The sequence below is a fragment of the Thalassophryne amazonica genome, chromosome 17 (assembly GCF_902500255.1).
Source record: "Thalassophryne amazonica chromosome 17, fThaAma1.1, whole genome shotgun sequence".
Taxonomy (NCBI): Eukaryota; Metazoa; Chordata; class Actinopteri; order Batrachoidiformes; family Batrachoididae; genus Thalassophryne; species Thalassophryne amazonica.
The window spans coordinates 60,907,373-60,925,284 of NC_047119.1; the positions used below are offsets into that span (position 1 = coordinate 60,907,373).

General features: G+C 42.1%; 1 protein-coding gene across 1 annotated transcript in view; it reads left to right on the forward strand.

Annotated features, from left to right (window-relative positions):
* The first annotated feature begins 851 nt into the window (after positions 1-851).
* mctp1b (multiple C2 domains, transmembrane 1b) overlaps positions 852-17,912 on the forward strand; it is a 128,032-nt gene continuing 110,971 nt past the window's right edge. The window contains exon 1 of the mRNA XM_034193080.1: positions 852-1,269. Within this exon, the coding sequence (XP_034048971.1) occupies positions 919-1,269 (351 nt within the window). The 5' untranslated portion in view covers positions 852-918. The remainder of the gene's footprint in view (positions 1,270-17,912) is intronic.

Below are 17,912 nucleotides of genomic sequence, written 5' to 3' on the forward strand. Positions count from 1 at the left end.
GGTGTGGCGGAGGTACGCGCTCTACCGAGTGTCCTAGTTAGAAAGTTTAATTTTGTCAGTCATTTCGGAACCTGAATATTTGATCTATTATGGACTCATTACATATAAACTGTTTCAACTAAGCATTTTTTTTCATTTTAATTTTGATAATTTCAACTTACAGCTCCAAGAAATAGAAAATATGTCTCTGTCATTTTTAAAGTTTGACAGGCCGTGGTTGACGCCCCCCTGTAAGCCCCGCCCTCCTGTAAGCGCCGCCCTCTTGGCATCCCGCTGCATGGATTTCTGTGGAAAACAGGCGAGAAAGTCGTCCTGCTGGAACTAGAGGTGGGCGATACTGGGAATTTTGGTATTGATCTGATACCAAGTAAATACAGGCCTAGTAGCGCCGATATTGATACCGATACTTTTTCATATTTAAGCTTTATAGATCCAAAGAATCCAAAAGACCTAGGATAGAATTTCGCCAAACATTGTACAAAGTACAACAAATACTTTATTATCACAATCAACATTTTTGTTTAAAAAATATCACTCAACTTAAACTCTCCTGAGGTAGATGGCTGACAAACCACAATACAAGGGTGCGCCGCTCCGTGTTGTGTGACACAGCGCAGCGCTGCTCTTACAGACAGAGTAGACTTTGATGAATCTGCGTGTGCAGCAGTCAGTGCGTGCGGGTGAGAAAAAAGCTTGAGTATCGATCTTTTTATAGGAGGATCTTCAATATCAATACCAGCGTTGGTATCGATATTATCGATATTAGGATCGATCCGCCCACCTCTCGCGGGAGCAGCCGAACAGCACGAGCGAGTGTTTTTGGTCGTGTTTGGCGTCGTGGGGCTGAGTGGGGAAGGACTGTCTCTCCGTCCGAACCCGGACCTCCTGCTCGCGCTCGCGCTCCGGGTTTCGGCGGGAATGGAGCGCAGCAGTGACGTAGACACGCGTGGGAGCAGCGCCATGTGGAAACACTTCCAGACCAAAACCAAACCGTTACTCAGCCCCAAGCGGGGCTCCAGAGACCCCGACGACACGAGCGCGTCCACGCTGAAGATGATGACGAAGAAGAAGCAGCAGGAGTACGAGGTTGTGGACCGAGTAATCTCCTCCTCTCAGCCCGACCTGCTGTTCGCCTGCGGGGGATCAGCGGGTCCGCACAGGGTGGCACAGCTGGTGCAATCCCGCCACAAGAGCTCGTCTCTGGGCTGTGAGGGCTTAGAGAGGCTGAGCGAGCCCCCAGAAAGACAAGAACCTCCGGAGGAGGACCAGGTGAGGTGCTTTAAAGGGGTCATATTGTGCACGTGTCGCAGACCGAACGGTCCCCCCCTAAAAATCTGTCTACCTTGCCTTCACTGCGCATGCATCATCAGCCGAGGGTCACCGATTATCACCTCGTTTCTGCTTCAAACTTCTCTCCAGTCATCATCTGTCTCAGTGACAGATATCTGAAGCTTTTGTACAACAATCATTTCCACATAAATTCAGCGTTATTTCATTGTAAAAGAGGAGGAAGTGATCGGAGCGCTGCAGCTACACCAGCTGCTAGCTGGTGCGTTCACTGTGTGTCGGTCATGTCAGTGTCACAGAGTGTCGCCTCGTTTCTGTTTCAAACTGACTTGAGAATGATGTAAGAGGTTTTACCTTGTCATCTGATGGTTAATAATCCATTTGATCGCTTTGGGTAAAGAGACTGTCTCAGACAAGCGGCTGAGCTCCAAAATGATGCATGCGCAGTAGAATCAGCGCTGACTAGAGGTGGGCGGATTGATCCTAATATCGATAATATCGATACCAATGCTGGTATTGATATTGAACGATCCTCGTGGAAAAAGGTTGATATTCAAGCTTTTTTCCTCTCCCACACGCACTGACTGCTGCACACGCAGATTCATCAAAGTCTACTCTGTCTGTAAGAGCAGCGCTGCGCTGTGTCACACAACACGGAGCAGCGCAACCTTGTATTGTGGTTTGTCAGCCCTCTACCTCAGGAGATTTTTAAGTTGTGTTGAGTGATTTTTTTTTTTTTTAACAAAAATGTTGATTGTGATAATAAAGTATTTTGTTGTCACGTACAATGTTTGGTGAAATTCTATCCTAGCTCTTTTGGATCCTTTGGATTTATGAAGCTTAAATATGAAAAGGTATTGATATCTGTGATATTGGGCCTGTATTTACTTGGTATCGGATCAATACCAAAATTCCCGGGATCGCCCACCTCTAGCGCTGACCAATTTTTAGGGGTGGAGCATTTGGTCTGTGACACCGGCTTTGCTACTAAAATATTTTGGGTTCAGTCAAAGTCTAAGACTAGTGAGACCAGTGCATCAGACTAAAAAATATCCCCCCTCACACACACACACACACACACTCATCTTCAACCGCTTAATCCAATTCAATGTCGCGGGGGGGCTGGAGCCTATCCCAACAGTCATAGAGCGCAAGGTGGGGTGCACCCAGGACAGGATGCCAGTCTGTCATATCCACCCTTTGAAGGTTTTCTTTGCAGAGTCTTCGATCTAGGATAGTCCTAACGTTGTGCACAAACTAGTTGTCGTGCAAATACCCCAAATTTTATTGTCTTCGCCAACACAAGTAGACAGAATGCGAAAAAGGAAAAGAAGTGAAAATTTTGCTGTTGTTGTTTTTATGTGTGTGTGTATATATATATATATATATATATATATATATATATATATATATATATATATATATATATAAAAGAGGTACCCTCTCCTTGAGGAAATACAGCTGGAAAGTATAGCAGTGCAGCATTCACGCCGAAATCGGGTCTTCAAAGGGCCCCATTTGACCTTTTTTTTTTTTTTTAGTTGGGACCCTTTTTGGACCTCGTTTCTTCCAACTTTAAGGCTGTACCACTGAAATAACAATGAAACCAATAAGACCCCTCCCAAATGAACAATACCTGCAATAAAATCTGTGGGATAGTTTCAAAATAATGGGAGGCCTACTTTAGGCCTTTTTCAGCTTGGAGCGTTTTGATTGCCCCCTATTGGCCAACTTTGAGGGTGGCCCCGTAAAATAACTATCCGGCCCAGTAAAATAACTATATATATAGTTACGCTCCGAGCTGAAAAAGGCCTAAAGTATAGGCCTCCCATTATTTTGAAAATATCCCACAGATTTTATTGCAGGTATTGTTCATTTGGGAGGGGTCTGATTGGTTTTATTGTTATGTCAGTGGGACAGCCTTAAAGTTGGGAGAAAAGGGGTCCAAAAAGGGTCCCGACTAAAAGAAAAGAAAAAGGGTCAAAAGGGGTCCTTTAAGGACCCGATTTCTCAAAACTTTGAGTGTGAATTCATAAACAAGTTACAACATTTGAAAGGCATCAACCTAAATGTTAAAACAAGAAAACAACTGGGATCTGCTGTTATGTGCTTTTAGTAACAAAAAATAAAATTGCACTAAGAGTTGGGGTTAGAGGAGTGGGAACTTTTTTTGTAATTTCCCCAGGGGGCCCAAAATAGGGGATGCTGTAACTTTGGTCATAAGAGGTCAACCATGGAATGGTTTGGGTACTATACCCATCTCACAAAACAAAATTTCAGCCCAAACCAGGGGGGTCAACAATCTGGGCTGTCTGAACCTTAGGAAAATCGATACTTAATGTAGTGAAGCACTGATAAGTCACTATGAAATGTAAGTTGTTGGACCACTGAAAGAAGTACAAAAAAAAACAAAACCTTACAGTGCAGCCTACAGACTATTGTAAACTGGATTAAACTGTGTGTAGTACAGAACAAAGAGGTAAATTATGTGTTCCCAGACTTCATACAGAGTAGTTTCTCATATCTCTATTTAGAATGCATTTTTAATAAAGGGGTAATATGTAGGAAATTTCACCTTTTTTTTTTACAGGCTTTTGGATTTTAGGGAGAATTGGCATAGTTTAAAAAGACAAAACTATGGACCTGAAAATATCTAAAGTAAGTCGATTGTTTTGTTTTTTGTTTTGTTTTTTTTGCAAACCGTGGTTCTGACTCAGAAATCTACATGATACAAAGTTTTCATCATCGAAGAGATCGAAGAAAACACAACCACTTCTGCTCCAGACCATAAATGCTAAACCTGGCTGAGATGGTGCGAACAGATGGTATTTATTATTGGAGTTAATCCAGTTATGTTATTTAATTGATGTGCTTAATAAAACAGACCCACATTTGAACTGAGTTTTGCCTGATGTGAGTTTAACATTTGGGATTTGATATTCAGTGCAAGCAGCCCAATCAACAATGAGATTGGGGACATTTTGAAGAGAGGATTTTAACCGCATGTTTCCCCAAACGAGATCCCGGTTCATCTGCCTATGTAGTGATCCATCCAGTAGATGAGTTTATCGATATTCACTGGTGAGTAATAGAATAATGAACTCTGTAGACCCGACCCACCTTCTGACTTACGGCTCTCCGTAGGTTTGTCTTCTTCAAGTGAAAAGATGGAAGGATCTAACTGAGCAAATAATAATTTGAGGAGACAGACGAGCACCATCTGATATAAATATATGAATTTAGGCAATTTTGCCATATTTACAGAGTTCATCTGTCCTGCCAAGGAAAAGGGAGCTTCGACCATCTGCCCCAACTAGTGGTGCAGCTTAGCTAAAATTTCCATAACAATTGTGCATTTTGTGATAAAAGCATAGAATTTGGCACACATATTCTAAATTAACTAATGTTTCTTTTCAGATATGGAGACATCCTGGAGCTGACCTATAATGAGCTACAGGGGTCAATAAAGAATTACACAGGGTCAAAATTTAAAAACGCTCCAGTCATGTTGAAAACTATACCACATTATTTGTCTGATCATAACAATTCCAAAAATGTATAGGTTGGATTATCTGTGACTGAATGTTCTGGAGTTATGGGATAAAAACAGCAAAAACGATGACAAAGGTCAGTTTCAGTTTGTACAGAGGTCAAAAGTTAAAGTTGCTCAAATTTTGGTTTAAAAAAAAAAGGCAAATTATTGGTTGAGTTAATAGCATTTTCAAAAGGAATACTTTGCACCATCTGTCATGCTTAGTTATCATGTTACGGGTAACATACGTGGTGTGTCCATAAAGTAACGGTCCTTTTTATTTTTTTTAAAACTATATGGATTTCATTCATATGTTTTTACGTCAGACATGCTTGAACCCTCGTGCACATGCGTGGGTTTTTCCACGCCTGTCGGTGACGTCATTCGCCTGTGAGCACGCCTTGTGGAAGGAGTGGTCCCGCCCCCTTTTCGGATTTTCATTGTCTGGAAATGGCGGAATGAAAAGGACTTTTTTTCCATCAGAATTTTTTCAGAAGCTGTTAGAGACTGGCACCTGGAAACCATTCGAAAAAGTTATCTGGCTTTTGGTGAAAATTTTACAGCTTCACAGAGAATAAGGACTTTAACTACAGCTTTAAGGACCCCTTTAAGTACGGTCGGTGCGACGCGCTCCGAGCTGCAACGTCGCGGCACAAACCACTGGATCATTTCTAAGCTGATGGCTCTGTGGATACGAGACCGTCGTGTGCTCTTTCTCTGGTTATCACAAGAGCTGGACATCAGCCATTTTCTGGCAGATTTCACGTTTAACAAGAGATTTTGTCATGGAAAAACACGAGGAGGCTTCATGCGTCACGACCGATTCGCTGATGATGCGAGACAAAGGAACACCTCTGTTTCGGAGTGTTAGAGGACAAGTTTGGACATGTGTATCTCGGCTTTCAGTGCTTACCAGTCGAGTGAGTATAAGAGAACTTGTGGAGAGCTGGACACTCCGACGTGAAGCTGTGAATGGGGACACAACAGGCAAATGTCGCACCGTTCCCAGGATCTCTACTCACATCCCCAGAAGTCTGTAACTCTTTCAGAACTGTCATGGGTGTCTTGGTGGCTTCCCTCACTTGTGGTCTCTCCGTTTTTGTGAACTGCCTACCTGACACAAATTTACCATACAGTACTATTCTGTGTATTTCTTAATGGTTGATGTAAATTAAGTACAAGACATATTTGGTGAATTAAAAATATCCAGGCAGCCAGCCCTGTTGTGTGTTTTTTTTTTTTTTTGCGTGTATTTCAGACCTGGAATGCAAGAATGGAGCTATATTATTAAATAAAATGAATTTGACCACAAAAAACATAAAATGTATTGGATTCATACTGTTTGCAATGAAATAAATGTCAAAATAAATGTTAGGATACCTGCCATGTTTTTGTTTGTTTCATTTTCCATACCGTACCAACTTTTTCTGATTTTGGGGTTATAGAATCTGATCGTACTTTATCTTCGTTAAATTTTGTGGATTTTTAAATGTGCATATGATATTGTTTAGACTTTAGACTTTGTTTCCTCCTATTATTATTATTTCACAGAAGTGAATTAATGTATTTCTACAATTATTAGATGAGTTTCTTTTTCTTTGGCTGTGGTGCCTATGTTTTTGTATTTTTGCAGTTGAACAACTTCTATAGTTGCTGTAGTTTCTGCTAAAGAGTAATTAGTTGGCTCCTAGGAGTATATCTGAAACTATAGAAAGTAACTGAAGTATAACTGGTGGTCATGTTTTGGTCAGGCTTCCTATTAAACCCGTTTTACTCCATAACACCATTTTACAGTAGTTGTGAGTCAAATAAAATCGATAAGTGAACAAAACTGGTTCAGGGCTCGAAATAGTACATGTATGTGCTAGTTTGTGCACGTATTATTCGAGCGGTGCATGTAATTTTATATTGCACTTGTACTGGTGCAAGTAACTTTATCCAAATTTTATTAACTATAAGCACCAGTAAAATGAACCAATAAAAGAATAAATAAGGAAAAAAAAACAATTTCCAGTGTGTTGTCTTCGTCTTCCCTGCGTCTTATGACACACGGAGCGAGTTGCTGTGCTCCATTTGTTGTATTCGCGCGCGCACATGTAAACAAAGAAAAGAAAAAAAAACTGGCTGGCTGCAGTTCCTCTCTCTCTCTCTGTCCTCAAACTCTGTCATCATTGTGTTATGAACCAGTCACCATTTGTTTTATTATACATCTGTGTAGTTAATAAATAAAATAATCTTCACGGACGATTCGTTCGCACGTGCACGTAAAAAAAAACTGAGGGGAGAGCAGCAGCAGCAGTGGCAAACTCTCCCCAGAGAGGAAGAGTCTGACACAGAATTTGTGTTGGGAAAGTGTCGTGACACGGACCCACAACAGGGGGCGTAAATGAATGGACAATGATAGAGTCAAAAATGAACACTTTTACTGTTGTGAATGAGCACAACCACAATACAACAGATTACAGAATGTAAGACAATAGTTAATCACAAAGGTGACGTGTGGGCAGGCTCGAGGATAGAAGACGTCTGTCCTGAGAAGAACCGGAACCACACGATTTCCTCCGCCACTGAACCTGGAGAATACTGGAGCCGCCAAGTCCCGAGTCCCCAGGTGGCCACCGTCTCCGAGCGTCGGATCTGGTACTGCTGGCGAGGAGCAGAAACAATCAAAGGAGGGTGTGTGCACACCCAGTAATAACAAATGGTGGGAATTCCACCTCCACCTCTCATCCACACGTGCAGCGCCTGTCTCAAACACTTATCTGGCTGGGGTGTGAAGTGAAGCCGTCGCTGATTACGCCAATCTCCCAGATAAGGCACGCCACAGGAAAACAGCTGTAAAATGAGTTCAGACTAAGACACAGTTAGTTTTAAGGCTGAGAATATTACCTCTACTGGTAGATGATATCTCAGCAACGAGGTGGAGATGAAGTCCGGTTTTTATGGAGGAGAATGATGAAGTGTAGATGGGTGACAGCTGTCATGAGATGATGAGTAACAGCTGTCACCCCCGGCTGTGTCCGTGGCGGCAGCACCCTCTCGAGCCTGAAGCCCGCACTCCAGGCAGGGCGCCATCTGGTGGTGGTGGGCCAGCAGTACCTCCTCTTCTGGCGGCCCACACAACAATTTGAGGCGGTAACCCTAATGTGTGAACAATGAGATGAGTTTCATTCTACACAGCTTGAGGGAAAGAAAGAAGATTGAGACTTGTAGGTTTGCCAACAGATTTGTTGGCAAACCTAGAATTGGGAAGTTTAAAAATAGATTCCTAACAATGTGAGACAGATTTTACTAATGAGCCAGTTTCTGCCAAACAGTGAAAAGGTGGTGTGTCGTCTGGATTTCAAATGATAGATGATTTTCAAGTTGCCGCTAGTGCAGTGTCTACGTGCATGCGTGATGACATCACAACTCTTTCCAGTTAGGGAGACGCAGTTTGCCGCTGTTGTTTCTGTATGACGTTACTTTTTGTCCCGCACATGGATGAGTCACGTTCGGCTTGTCGGATCTTTAGTTTTTTTCAATTTCAAATTATTTTCATTTATATAGCGCCAAATCACAATAGAGTTGCCTCAAGGTGCTTCACACAAGTAAGGTCTAACCTTACTAACCCCCAGAGCAACAGTGGTAAGGAAAAACTCCCTCTGAGGAAGAAACCTCAAGCAGACCAGACTCAAAGGGGTGACCCTCTGCTTGGACCATGCTACAAACATAAATTACAGAACAATTCACAAAACAATTATACAGGAAAGCTGTTGGTGCACAGGACAGGAGGGTCTCCAGCACAAATACCATACCCGTCTCTGGATGGAGCTGCACCTTAAACAGAGAGAAAAAAAAACAGAATCAGACATCAGAAAGACAAGAAATACAGTATAAATTTCCAGCATTAAACAACAAGAAAAACAAGAAATACTAAGGTGATCGCTGGCCACTAGCCCTAAACTTCACTAAAAGACCCAGAATTTAGGTAAAGTTGAGGCCGCGGCATGTTTCCTAATAAAATGAATTAAAAGACTGAAAAGCGTAGAACTATACTATGCCAGTATGCTAGCCATGCAAAAAGGAAAATAAGTGTGTCTTAAGTCTGGACTTGAAAGTCTCTACAGAATCTGACTGTTTTATTGATGCAGGAGATCATTCCACAGAACAGGGGCATGATAAGAGAAAGCTCTATGACCCGCAGACTTCTTATTTACCCTGGGGACACAAAGTAGTCCTGCACCCTGAGAACGCAAAGCCTGGGCCGGTACGTAAGGTTTAATTAGGTCAGCTAGGTAGGGAGGTGCCAGTCCGTGAACAGTTTTATAGACTAGTAGCAGAACCTTAAAATCCCGTCTCACTGGGACAGGAAGTCAGTGAAGGGATGCCAAAATGGGTGTAATGTGGTTGAACTTTCTGCTTTGTGTTAAAAAAGTGAGTTAGTTATTGATCCATTCAGATATCGTCAACGTTTGTGCAAGACATCAGACTTGGGATGTTGGACAACAGTCAAACGGAACGCTGACGGTATGGGAACTACGCAAACGATGAGGAACTGCCAAGACAGAAAGCAAAACGGAATACAATTTGAAGATTTGAAGTTGTTGTCAGGATTCGTTCACATTTTTCAACAGTTGGAAAATTCTGACAAAGCGGCAGTTACAGAAACAAAGCTGGATGATGGTTAAACGATGTCTCCGAAAGTCAATGAAAGTCCAGATTTCTTGTTTTGTTTTGGCTTCAGTGTCCTTCTTTAGTGGCGTGTGACCGGGGCTTTACATCGACATTCGCACCACTGCAGCACTCCGTCTCATTCCTTGTGAGTTAACAACAACGACAACAAATTACTTACTGATACGGTGTGGAATCCGCCTCCAGTGGCCATTTCACTCCCTGGAAATTGACAACTGAGCTGTTGTTTCTAATGATGCCAAACAAGATGCCTGTTTCAACATGCCGGCGCAACTTGAAAATTAACCATTGAAACTGCTGAAAACAAAAGCAAAGTAGAAGGGGTTCAGTCAAATTCATAGACCTTCACCAAAGTCTAAACCACACTTACAGTCAAGGTGTGCGGGTCTTTAGCCACCTGCAGTAAGGATTGGTACTTTGTACTGCCCTGTCCTAGTGACTTGACCTTGAAGGTCCATCTACTCGCTGTACAAGGATGTTCTGTGGGTGACCTGTATGGGCATAAACGGCGGCTTATATGGGCACTGATATGGACCAGAGGTAGTTCTTAGTAGGAGCTGGTTAGCCAGTGATCTCGTCTCCACACCAAAATCAACCCTATAATGCTCTTCTGAGGTCCCTCAGGTGAGTTCAGATGGAGGTACAAAACAAACTACACATGGGGGGGCATAGAATATCCCTTTGGGACACCCTGTCCTCCAGCTCCACTGCTCAACGCCATTGTTACAGCACACTGAACGGTCAGGGTTGTTGATTCAAGTAATCCAGTTCTCTGCAAATACAACACAGATGATCCTAAAAACATACTTTTGATGTGCGTTACAATTGTGCACTATCCCTAGAGATAGAGGCGGGACACACCCTGGACAGGATGCTAGTCTGTCACAGGGCCGACACATATAGGCAGACAAAGAGAGTCGCACGCTCACTCACACATAGTCAGTTTAAAGTTTTGAATTCACCTAAGCTACATGTCCGTGGAAGTGGGAGGAAACCCTGGAAGAAAGACACAACTAGGATAGAAGCAAACCTGGGACGTTCTCGCTATAGGTGACAGTGCTAACTGCTAAGCCATTGTGCAGCCCGCATCTTATCAGATATTTGAAATAAAATCTTCAGAAAGGACAAAAGTGGGGAAAAAAACACAATAGACACACTGAAAAGAGTCCACAGTAGCTAGCAGCCACTGCTAACGGGACCCTGATTCAGGCACACAGCTGTCTGTCAAGGTTAACAGAGGCCTCATTATTCATAACCTTATAGCTTAAAACAGCTAAAACTGATCTGTTTATAAAGTTAATCAATATGAGGACAAAGCTTCAGCTTTTAGCTCATACCTTTTTTGTTAAGGGTCCAAAAAAGAACATTTTATTCATTTAAAAAAGCAATAATAATAAAATCAGCTGATTTATCGGCTATCGGCAAATCAGCCGATTTATCGATTATTGGCATTTTTTCATCCAAATATCATTATCGGCATCGGCCTCAAAAAATCCATATCGGTCGGGCTCTACTCTCTTATCAAGTCAGCCTCAACAGGCTCAACAGGAAGAACTGCAAGATTTTGCACATCTGCATTAGCTTCATTTTTCAGCACCAGAGGTTTCCATTTACACGTTACAGAAGCAAAATAATGTTGCTTTTTGGCTGTATCTGGTGCATCTTGCGTCTGTGCAAGAAAAAGGTGAATATTCTCAAGTGACAGAGTTGAAAGTACCATTACGAGTGTTTTGTTCCAGCCAGGAGGAAAAAATGGCTTCCTTCTGTTAATTTTACTGTAGTCTAGATAACTACTAAGCTACTGTTGAAATCCATGTAAACAGAGTAACACAGTCCTGTAAAAAAAGCACATCAGTGTAGTTGATGGGATTGGACGTGACCTGATGCTATTCCTGTCTTGGTATTTTGCTTCCTGATTGTGTGCCACAGCAGAGGTAATCTGTTACGTCTAAGTACCTTCTTAAAGCTGATAACCTGGTTACTCCCGTTGTTGTTTGTTGTTGCAGTTTCAGCGGCCTGCCATGTTCATCAGTTTGTATAGTTCACCGTGACATGTAGAAATGGTGTTGCTCCACAAACTGAGGCCAGGAAAATCGATTAAATCTCAAGTGTCAAGATCAAATCGATATCAAGGGCATGTAATACATCAGATGCTTTTAAAAGTCCCATTTCCTGTGTGTGTGTGTGTGTGTGTGTGTGTGTGTGTGCGCGCGCATGCGCTTCTTAGGCTGTTAATTTGCAGCAGCTTCAGTACACATCAGGAATGTGTTTTAGAAGGGCCGGGCAATTCATTAAAGATGTATGGAGATCAACAGATATAAGCTCTCATTGATTTAAAGGGCACTCCATCACTCACTCATCTTCAACCGCTTACTCCAGTGAAGGGTCACCGGGGGGGCTGGAGCCTATCCCAGCAGTCACAGGGCATGAGGCAGAGTACACCCTGGACATGACGCCAGTCTGTCGCAAGGCCACATATAGACAAACAAACACATTCACACCCAGATGCACACATACAGACAATTTAAAGTTTCCAGTCCACCTAACCTGCATGTCTTTGGATGTGGGAGGAAACCGGAGCACCCGGAGGGAACACGCGCAAAGACAGGGAGAACACGCAAAGTCCACACAGAAAAATCACAGGTGGGAATCAATCCCATGACCTTCTTGCTGCGAGGCAACAGTGCTAACCACCAAGCCACCGTGCCGCCCCAATCAGCGCTTTCTTTTAAAAAATTATACACCGGATTATGAATCATTACTTCCAACTCTTTAACTTGTGTGAGTCCTGATGACATTCAGAGGGAGTATTCTTAGGACTCAGACCTTGGACAAGTTCAGCGATGGCTAACCTTGATGTACAACCCCAATTCCAATGAAGTTGGGACGTTGTGTAAAATGTAAATAAAAACAAAATACAATGATTTGCAAATCCTCTTCAACCTATATTCAATTGTACACACCACAAAGACACTATATTTAATGTTCAAACTGATAAACTTTTTTGATTTGTGCAAATATTTGCTCATTTTGAAATGGATGCCTGCAACACGTTTCAAAAAAGCTGAGACAGCGGTATGTTTACCACTGTGTTACATCACCTTTCCTTCTAACAACACTCAATAAGTGTTTGGGAACTGAGGACACTAATTTTTGAAGCTTTGTACGTGGAATTCTTTCCCATTCTTGCTGTTGTGTGGGCCGCCAGAAGAGGAGGTACTGCTGGCCCACCACCAGAGGGCGCCCTGCCTGAAGTGCGGGCTTCAGGCACGAGAGGGCGCTGCCGCCTACAGGAGCAGCCGAGGTGACAGCTGTCACTCATCAACTATGACAGCTGTCACCGATCATCTGCATCTCACCTGGGATAAAAGCAGGATGACACCTCCATCACATCGCCGAGATATCGACTTCAGCGAGAGGTAACATTCTCAGCCTTAATCTGTGCCGTACTGCACTGTGTGTTTCTGATCTTTGTACAGGAGGTTTCAGTCGTTTGTGTCAGCGGGAAGCTGAGCTAGTCGGTAACGACAGGGTGACGGATCGCACCCTTCACGATCAGTGAGACAAGTGACTGTTCAGGTTCTGTAAAAGACTGTGTTCATATTTTCGGAGGTGGAGGTGGAATTCCCACCATTATTGTTACGGGGTGTACACACACCCACACTTGACTGTTTTTGTTCTCCGCCAGCAGTACCAGATCCGACACGCTGAGACGGTGGCCACCTGGGGACTTCGGGACTTGGCGGCTCCAGTATCCCTCGGGTTCGGTGGCGGTGGAAATCGTGTGGTTCCGGTTCGTCTCCAGACGGGCGTCTCCTATCGTCGAGCCTGCCCACACGACACCTTCATTAATTGACTTGTATTCATTCTGTAATCTGCTGTGTGTGGTTGTGACATTCACAACAGTAAAGTGTTCTAATTTAACTCCTATTGTCCGTTCATTTACGCCCCCTGTTGTGGGTCCGTGTCACTACACTTTCCCAACACTTGCTTGATGTACGACTTCATTTGTTCAACATTCCGGAGTCTCCGTTGTCGTATTTTGCGCTTCATAATGTGCCACACATTTTCAATGGGCGACAGGTCTGGACTGCAGACAGGTTAGTCTAGTACCCGCACTCTTTTACTACGAAGCCACGCTGTTCTAACATGTGCAGAATGTGACTTGCCATTGTCTTGCTGAAATAAGCAGGGACGTCCCTGAAAAAGATGTTGTTTGGATGGCAGCATGTGTTGCTCCAAAACCTGGATGTACCTTTCAGCACTGATGGTGCCATCACAGATGTGTAAGTTGACCATGCCATGGGCACTAACACACCCCCATACCAACACAGATGCTGGCTTTAGAACTTTGCATTGGTAACAATCTGGATGGTCTTTTTCCTCTTTTGTCCAGAGGACACGACGTACATGATTTCCAAAAACAATTTGAAACGTGGACTCATCAGACCACAGCATACTTTTCCACTTTGTGTCTGTCCATTTCAAATGAGCTCGGGCCCAGAGAAGGCAGTGGCGTTTCTGGATGTTGTTGATGTATTGCTTTCGCTTTGCATGGTACAGTTTTAACTTGCACTTGTAGATGTAGCGACGAACTGTGTTAACTGACAATGGTTTTCTGAAGTGTTCCTGAGCCCACGCGGTAAGATCCTTTACATAATGATGTCTGTTTTTAATGCAGTGCCCCCTGAGGAATTGCAGGTCACGGGCATTCAGTGTTGGTTTTCGGCCTTGCCGCTTACGTGTAGAAAGTTCTCCAGATTCTCTGAATCTTCTCATTATATTATCAACAGTAGATGATGGAATCCCTAAATTCCTTGCAATTGAATGTTGAGAAACATTGTTCTTAAACTGTTGGACTCTTTTTTTTTTAATGCATTTATTGACAAAGTGGTGATCCTCGCCCCATCTTTGCTTGTGAACAGCTGAGACTTTTGGGGATGCTCCTTTTATACCCAATCATGACACTCACCTGTTTCCAATTAACCTGTTCACTTGTGGAATGTTCCAAGCAGGTGTTCTTTGAGCATTTATCAACTTTCCCAGTCTTTTGCTGCCCATGTCCCAGTTTTTTTGAAACTTGTTGCAGACATCCATTTCAAAATGAGCAGATATTTGCACAAAAACAATAAAGTTGATCAGTTTGAACATTAAATATCTTGTCTTTATGGTGTATTCAATTGAATATAGGTTGAAGAGGATTTGCAACTCATTGTATTCTGTTTTTATTTACATTTTACTCAACGACCCAACTTCATTGGAATTGGGGTTTGTATTTTAAGAGGTTTAAAAAGTTGCATTCTGTTATAATCTGATCCGTTTCATTTTTTAGTGACATGGGTGACAGCCAATCAGAGTAGAGCTGCACCGTGACATCAGTCGCTGGTCTCTTCAAGACCGCTTCGTTTTGTGTTTATATACGTTTCTCATATATTATGTAAGAGCTAGTGAGAAATAAGCACTTTTAAAATTGAAAAGGCTGTTTTTGGAACCTAATAGCATCAAGACAACAAGACGTTGTACGGAGGTTAGCATGGTGATGTCCCTTCCTAGTGTAGCTATTTGCTAACCGCTTTGTTTCTGGTATATTATGTGAGAAGTGAGCTAGTGAGAAACACTTCTAAAACTGAAAATGCTGTTTTTGTAACCTGGTAACGCCTCTGGAGTCATTTACAAGACATTTTGTGGACGTTAGCTTGCATGCTAACATTCGCTAACTCAAAGCTAACTTCCTATAGAGTTAAATTTGTCTCATTATGTCTGCACAGGGTGATCTACAAATATTTCTTTATTTGCACAACATGAACAAATGATTTGATTTGAACATGTACAAATTGTACTTAAGACAATAGGATCTTAATAATTAAACAACTTCAAATGATAACACAATGCTCATACTATATATATATATATATATATATATATATATATATATATATATATATATTATATATGTATATATATCAATCAATCAATTTTATTTATATAGTGCCAAATCCCACAAACAGTTGCCCCAAGGCGCTCCATATTGTAAGGCAAGGCCATACAATAATTACGTAAAAACCCCAACGGTCAAAACGACCCCCTGTGAGCAAGCACTTGGCGACAGTGGGAAGGAAAAACTCCCTTTTAACAGGAAGAAACCTCCAGCAGAACCAGGCTCAAGGAGGGGCAGTCTTCTGCTGGGACTGGTTGGGGCTGAGGGAGAGAACCAGGAAAAAGACATGCTGTGGAGGGGAGCAGAGATCAATCACTAATGATTAAATGCAGAGTGGTGCATACAGAGCAAAAAGAGAAAGAAACACTCAGTGCATCATGGGAACTCCCCAGCAGTCTAAGTCTATAGCAGGGATGGTTCAGGGTCACCTGATCCAGCCCTAACTATAAGCTTTAGCAAAAAGGAAAGTTTAAAGCCTAATCTTAAAAGTAGAGAGGGTGTCTGTCTCCCTGATCTGAATTGGGAGCTGGTTCCACAGGAGAGGAGCCTGAAAGCTGAAGGCTCTGCCTCCCATTCTACTCTTACAAACCCTAGGAACTACAAGTAAGCCTGCAGTCTGAGAGCGAAGCGCTCTATTGGGGTGATATGGTACTATGAGGTCCCTAAGATAAGATGGGACCTGATTATTCAAAACCTTATAAGTAAGAAGAAGAATTTTAAATTCTATTCTAGAATTAACAGGAAGCCAATGAAGAGAGGCCAATATGGGTGAGATATGCTCTCTCCTTCTAGTCCCCGTTAGTACTCTAGCTGCAGCATTTTGAATTAACTGAAGGCTTTTCAGGGAACTTTTAGGACAACCTGATAATAATGAATAATGACCTTTCTAATTTTAGAGATATTGCGTAAATGCAAAAAAGCAGTCCTACATATTTGTTTAATATGCGCATTGAATGACATATCCTGATCAGAAATGACTCCAAGATTTCTCACAGTATTACTAGAGGTCAGGGTAATGTCATCCAGAGTAAGGATCTGGTTAGACACCATGTTTCTAAGATTTGTGGGGCCAAGTACAATAACTTCAGTTTTATCTGAGTTTAAAAGCAGGAAATTAGAGGTCATCCATGTCTTTATGTCTGTAAGACAATCCTGCAGTTTAGCTAATTGGTGTGTGTCCTCTGGCTTCATGGATAGATAAAGCTGGGTATCATCTGCGTAACAATGAAAATTTAAGCAATGCCGTCTAATAATACTGCCTAAGGGAAGCATGTATAAAGTGAATAAAATTGGTCCTAGCACAGAACCTTGTGGAACTCCATAACCTTAGTCTGTGCCTTTAATACCTATGGCATGCTCTAATCTCTGTAATAAAATTTTATGGTCAACAGTATCAAAAGCAGCACTGAGGTCTAACAGAACAAGCACAGAGATGAGTCCACTGTCTGAGGCCATAAGAAGATCATTTGTAACCTTCACTAATGCTGTTTCTGTACTATGATGAATTCTAAAACCTGACTGAAACTCTTCAAATAGACCATTCCTCTGTAGATGATCAGTTAGCTGTTTTACAACTACCCTTTCAAGAATTTTTGAGAGAAAAGGAAGGTTGGAGATTGGCCTATAATTAGCTAAGATAGCTGGGTCAAGTGATGGCTTTTTAAGTAATGGTTTAATTACTGCCACCTTAAAAGCCTGTGGTACATAGCCAACTAATAAAGATAGATTGATCATATTTAAGATCGAAGCATTAAATAATGGTAGGGCTTCCTTAAGCAGCCTGGTAGGAATGGAGTCTAATAGACATGTTGATGGTTTGGAGGAAGTAACTAATGAAAATAACTCAGACAGAACAATCGGAGAGAAAGAGTCTAACCAAATACTGGCATCACTGAAAGCAGCCAAAGATAACGATACGTCTTTGGGATGGTTATGAGTAATTTTTTCTCTAATAGTTAAAATTTTATTAGCAAAGAAAGTCATGAAGTCATTACTAGTTAAAGGAATACTCGGCTCAATAGAGCTCTGACTCTTTGTCAGCCTGGCTACAGTGCTGAAAAGAAACCTGGGGTTGTTCTTATTTTCTTCAATTAGTGATGAGTAGTAAGATGTCCTAGCTTTACGGAGGACTTCCAATTTGGATGGACAAGACTAAGAGTCAAGCTTTCAAATGAATTAAAGCTCTGTCTGGGTTTTTGATTAATTAATAAGCTGGAATGGAAGATTGCTGCTAATCCTCCGCCTCGGCCCGTGCTTCGAGCATTCTGACAGTTAGTGTGACTCGGGGGTGTTGACTCATTTAAACTAACATATTCATCCTGCTGTAACCAGGTTTCTGTAAGGCAGAATAAATCAATATGTTGATCAATTATTATATCATTTACTAACAGGGACTTAGAAGAGAGAGACCTAATGTTTAACAGACCACATTTAACTGTTTTAGTCTGTGGTGCAGTTGAAGGTGCTATATTATTTTTTCTT